Genomic DNA, 6,340 nt, shown 5'->3' on the forward strand with positions numbered 1-6,340 from the left:
GTCCCAGCATGACTGTACCCCAGTGCACAAAAGGTCCATAGAGACATTGTTGTTAATTGACTTGACTGGCCCGCTAAGAACAGGATTCTCTATGCCATCATACACTTTAGATGAAGTAGAAGAGATATTGTGAGCCAGGCCTTCTGTCCAATATCAGTGCCTGACCTCAAATACTCTTCTGAGTGAATAGGAAAACATTTCCACAAACACACTAAAAGAGTGGAAGATGTTACAGCTGCAAAGGGAGAGCCAACTCCATATTAATAGGCTGGTAATGCTTTGTGGGTGGCAGGCGTCCCATTACTTTTGTAGATATAGGATAAATGACTGTCATTTCAGGTATATGACAGTGAGAGGAAATATGTTAGTAATAATCAGCATGTAGCGTGTGTTAAAATGTCACCCAGGTACCTCACCCGTTAACTCAAATGACCATGAAAATATGTACACCCCCACCTGCACATGAAACGATGTGAAACAACAATCATGTTAACTTTTCCTTTAGCCCCCTCTAAAGGAAATAGCTTGCGTTGCAGATTAACATTCATCCTTGTCGGTCATTGGCTGGTGGCAGAGTCACTCAAATTTGCTGGGATTTCCGGTAGATATTGCGCGAAAACTGAAGTGCAGCAAGTGCGGTGTGTTAGCGTCTTTATGAAGTACGGAAAAGTCCTTTGTAGACGAAATGAGAACTTTGGAAGAGGTAAACGCAACACTTGAGATCGCAAAACTCAAAGAACAGGATTTGTTGCCGGTAACACATTGCTTGTCTTTTGGAGAAAATGTGTCATCTGGAGACTACTGCCTCATGGAACTGGACGAAACACTTTGTAAACACATTGAAGCTGGAAAGAGGTAACGTTATTGCTATGTCTAACCATTTAGTAAATCAATGAAAGCAATTCATCATAGCAACATAAGTATTCGATGAGTAACAGACTGTGACGAAATGTAACTAATGTGAAATCTAGGCAGGTTAGGATAATTACCTAGGAAGTTACACTATACTGCCATTCAAATGTCATTTCCGAGAGTCACTAAGGCTACAAGGCTTAGCACAGAGACGTATACTCAAAATATTACATTATCGTGAAACTAACGTATCAGCAAACTGATCCTCAAATGTTTTCATATCATTTTAAGCCTTGTCATTAGAGGAGACAAAGATGAGCATGCGATTATATGCAGTGAAGACAAAACATACGACCTCAAAATGGCAGACACATCCAACTTGCTTCTGTTTGTACCTGGATGTAAGACTCCGGATCAGATGAAGGAAGTGTCAGCGGATGCTCAGCTTGTCAATGCTGAGGTGAGATGAAATGTTTTTTTGACTGTCTCTTCCCTATTTCTTTGCTTGTGTAATATTATACAGTGTGTGTGTGTGTGTGTGTGTGTGTGTTAGGTATGGGGGTTCTCCAACTGCTACTGGGAGCTGAAGCAGCAGCGGCCAAGGCTAAAGAAGTTGAAGAAACTTTTGATGGAGTATCCGTATGAGGGCCCATCTCTGCCCGCAGAGGAAGAGCCTGAAGTCCCTGAACAAATGGTACAGCCTTACCTGTACTACTTCCACATATGAATGATAGTGTGTGAAGACTATTGTTATAAATCCAATTCACTGCTCAATTTACTTTCGCAGCAGTCTCTGTCAACATTGCTTGTTAGCTAAACCTGCATTAGTATTCTATGTACCTAGTATTCTATCCTGCGTTCTTGAATTTCCCCTAGGGATCAATAAAGTATATCTATCTATCTATCTATCTATCTATCTATCTATCTATCTATCTATCTTGCGGGCAGCCGTGGCCCACTGGTTAGCACTCTGGACTTGTAACCGGAGGGTTGCCGGTTCGAGCCCTGACCAGTGGGCCGCGGCTGAAGTGCCCTTGAGCAAGGCACCTAACCCCTCACTGCTTCCTGAGCGCCGTTGTAGCAGGCAGCTCACTGCGCCGGGATTAGTGTGTGCTTCACCTCACTGTGTGTTCACTGTGTGCTGAGTGTGTTTCACTAATTCACTGATTGGGTTAAATGCAGAGATCAAATTTCCCTCACGGGATCAAAAAAGTATATATACTTATACTATATCTATCTATCTAGTAAATGCAAGTTCTACGATGCACCTTTGGTGCAATCTGGACGCATCATCAGTGAGTTAAGAGCTAAGCAATAGATTCATTATTATCATAGAACATTCTGTAATCCCATAAGGATGATGTCAAATGGTTAAGTTCATGAAGTGTTTTTGCATAATGCTGTCATGTTTTCAGCTTTGTGAGCTGTATATGGATATCTGAAAAAGACCCGATTAGCCCAACATGCTATACCATCTGCAGTATAGAGTTTGTTTACTTTTCTTTGACAAAGCAGTCAGTCCAGAGAAGAGTCTATATGTAGTCTAGCTATTCCACAGAATGCATTTTTCTGTCTCCTCAGTACTCCACAGCTGACCTCCTTGAAAGAATCCAAGCAAGTAAAGAGGAACTTTTGGCCCAACTAAAAAATATTAACGCTTGCGAAATAGATGGTGAGACCTGTTTCATCTCAAAATTCTTACATACATAATTCTTTCACACAAACTTACGTCACATACCACTCAGAACTCCACGCCATGATGTTGGAGGTGCAAACAATCAAGAGTTTTCGTTGATTTGACCATCCGCTGTTTTGGATAGACAAAAGCAAAATTTCATAGGAGTGATTAATGTCAAAAATATAGACTGGAGTAACTCAACATTAGGCACCTTGAATATGTTTATGTTCTGAAGATGTCAATCAGCATGTTATAGTTACCAAAATGTGTTACCAAAAACACACATGGATAGCTATAAAAACCGTGCATTCATTATACAACTAAACAAAATACTTTTATAACCTTTGAGCCAGCTCATTTCTATGTAATCTGAATGGCGATGCAGCTTTTATATGCACCTCCAACAGAATGGAATACCTGTTACCGCCCACAAATATCCACAAATGTCTGTATGTTTGTGTCAAAGAATATCATCATATCATATTATCAGAAAGGGGATTGACTGCTATAATGTGGATAACAGTACACCTTATATTCCTAACATGTATGTACAGCACGAGATTTAATGCTCCCTCTGTCTTGCAGGCTTCTGGAGAATTTTGGATTTTGATTATGAGATGAAGCTGGTGGGCCATATAACTCAGCTAGTTGACTCTGAATCCTGGTCTTTCACTGAAGTTCCTTTGAGTGATTGTCTTCAGGAACTTGGTGGCCTGGAGCCAAAGTAAGAAATAAGCATATTCACAAGAATGATGTATATGCATTCACTAGGTCTTCAATCTTCCTTTCACAATATGATATGCACTGCACTGTTGATTGATTTATTTTAAATATTTGGTGACAGTATTTTCATCATTAATTAATTTGTAATGTCTGAAGTGACTTGCTGTTTGTATATGTGAACTTGGAGTTAGTAATGTATGCAGACAAATTTGTTGAACTTGTAAGTTAATTCAACAAAATGTAAACGCAACATGTTTGTTTTTGCCCCCATTGTTCATTAGTCTAATTAGAAGAACTAAGACCTCTTTTATGCTCACAAAAGGTTTATTTCCCTCAATTTTTTTGTTTAACAAATTTTGGCAAATCTGTATTGGTTCACCTTCACATTCGTTCATGGGCAGCAGCTCTGAACATTTTTGCAACATGCCAATTATGTCCTTCAAAACTTTTCACATTTGTGGAATAGACTAGGTACACAAAAGGTTTTCCCTGTATGCTCATTTATTTCCGGCGGAGCATTAACTGTGTTATAATGGCATCTTCTATTACATTTTGCTCCTTACATCTTCACTCCGACACTGAATATCTTGTTTGCCCAATAATGACAATTTTAACACACGCATAATCCTTTATCGTAACATGCTGATTCCCTAATGCAACACCCAACTGGGTCCGTGTAGACACTAATTACATTAATAATAGTGGCAGGTTCAAACACACCTGGCTCCACCGGAAACAAATGAGCGCACAGAGAGCCTTCCGTGCACGTAGCCTATTCTGTTGATTGGTTTAACTGCATAATTTAGAAAGACCTGCTGTTTGGGCCAGTGGAGATGCATCTGAGTGAGTAATAATCAGTATCTTTTGATACTGATTATCAGCACAGGTGGATTATCTTGACAAAGGAGAAGGCTCACTAACACAGAATTCAGCAAATTTGTGAACATAGTTTGAGAGAAATAAGTCTTTCGTGTTCAAGAAATCTTACATCTTTTAAAATCAATTTCATAAAAATGGGAGTGTAAAACAAATGTGTTGTGTTCGTGTTCTTGTTGAGTTGAACAAGTTATCGTCATCTCAGTGATAATAACCATTGTCCTCTTTCTGATTCAGAGAAATGATAGAGCATTGCTTGAACTGTTATGGAAGGCAGTACACAACCGAAGGTATGCTATTCATACCTTTTCTTCTCTTGTCAAAATCAGTTAAGAACTTTGTGGTCTCTCGTTTTATCGTGCTGTACACATTGAGCTGTCTCTGTGGTTATAAAAATAGCCTTAACACCACCATGTTTATTTCTGTTGTTTTCTTATCACCATCATTTGATGTACTGCTGCTGCTACGTGTTGTGTTCAGATGGGAAGGTGGCGTTCTCTCTGGATGAGGATAAAATCTGCCGGGCTACTGCCCAGCTGCTCCTGCAGAATGCAGTCAAGTTCCACCTGAGTGAGTTCCAGGAGGTCTGGCAGCAGAGTGTTCCGGAGGGGATGAGCACAAAGCTGGACCAGCTCAGGGTGAGGGACTGGACACACATGACCCAAGGCATTAGAAATGTACTTGGAAAAGACCCTTTTGGGTCAAAACGTCGCCAGTGTTTTTAGTCCAATTAAATATTGGGAGCTACTCCAGTGTGTGACAATCATTCTTCTTTTCGTCATACCGTGTACCTTTGTCCGGCTTAAGTGGGATGTGCACACAACAGCTCCAGTTAAACCATCAGAGACCCCTGACAGAAAAAAAACAACATCTAATCAACCAGTGGTCAAAAACATAGTTTCCTGTTAGACAGACCCAATCAGGGAGTAACAGTAGTCATTAAAAATTGAAACAATCTGTTCCCAATGCAGTGCTATTTTCAATCAAACCAAATATGAAAGTAATTCAACATCAAGTGAACTGGTAAAAATATATGGGGAATGCATTGTTCCATCAATGCTTTTGTCTTGTGTTCTGCAGGGTTTGGCACTGGTAGACCGTAGCACCAGACCAGAGACCATTTCTCTTTTGAGGGTGGAGGACCTACCAGAGGAAACCCTGGAGCGCTTCAGCTGCCTCTTCAGTATGAGAGAGAAGTGGACTGAGAATGACATCGCTCCCTACATACAGTGAGTAGTCGCTTTGGTTAAAAAAGCGTCAGCCAAATGTAATGTAATGTAATGAGTAGAGTTGAAAGCCATGGCATAAATAAGATATAATTTGTTGCTATAACAGTAAAGCTAACCTTTAAATAATATGTGGAGGATGATGATATATAAACACTGATTTTGAGTGTTTACTTTTTTATATCAAGTTCAGCAACTGTCTCTCTCCTAATGGAAGATCAGTGTCGATCACATTCTAACTGGATACTTTATGAAACAGGGATCTATGTGGAGAAAAACAGACAACTGGAGCCCTTCTGACGAAATTTGCACGTTCTTCAATGCAAAATGGCATCAAAGTGTACAACTCTAGAAGACCTATCGCAACCTAAAGTGAGGAGCATGCTTCTTCCTCGCCCCATCAAGAGGACGCATTTGTGTCTCCCTTGTGTATATTATCTGTTAATAAAACCTTATTTTTTAAAAACTTTGTTACTTGTTATTTTTTTCTTACATGGTCCAATTTGCATTGACTGTAATGGTCACAAGAAATTCAACCCAAATGCATTGTAAGCAAACCGAGGTGAAGTTAGATTGATATTTGATATTCAGATATTCGACAGATATTCAATTTTTTTTTAATGCAGCCGGTTTCACCCCATGTTTGCAGACAATGTACAAACAGATGACCTGTCTACTTGCTCCCAGCCAACCTACTTAGGGACCGTCTATAAAGTACCTTCTGAATTACCTTCATAGTCTTTTTTTGTCAATAGCTTTGACATCATGTGACCTAGTGACTCCAAACCAATGAAGAATAGTTATCCTATATGGGACTCATCAGACACACCTCTTTTTATAGTCACTGTATGCACACTGTATTTTATATGAATATTTGAAAGAAAATACATTATTTCCCATAAGAAACGGTCTCCTTTTTTCAATACCTCCCAAGCCATGTGACCTAGGGACTCCAAATCAATGCAGAATAGTTATCCTATATGGG

General features: G+C 39.7%; 1 protein-coding gene across 1 annotated transcript; it reads left to right on the forward strand.

Annotated features, from left to right (window-relative positions):
* The first annotated feature begins 595 nt into the window (after positions 1–595).
* On the forward strand, positions 596–5,824 carry dscc1 (DNA replication and sister chromatid cohesion 1). The gene is made up of 9 exons (XM_042086530.1): positions 596–855; positions 1,144–1,312; positions 1,406–1,546; positions 2,434–2,524; positions 3,116–3,254; positions 4,367–4,419; positions 4,610–4,767; positions 5,210–5,358; positions 5,615–5,824. Exons 1-9 carry the CDS (start codon positions 686–688, stop codon positions 5,724–5,726), a joined length of 1,182 nt encoding a protein of 393 aa, XP_041942464.1. The 5' UTR covers positions 596–685; the 3' UTR covers positions 5,727–5,824.
* Positions 5,825–6,340: the final 516 nt, after the last annotated feature.

Source organism: Alosa sapidissima, chromosome 3 (assembly GCF_018492685.1).
Source record: "Alosa sapidissima isolate fAloSap1 chromosome 3, fAloSap1.pri, whole genome shotgun sequence".
Classification (NCBI taxonomy): domain Eukaryota; kingdom Metazoa; phylum Chordata; class Actinopteri; order Clupeiformes; family Clupeidae; genus Alosa; species Alosa sapidissima.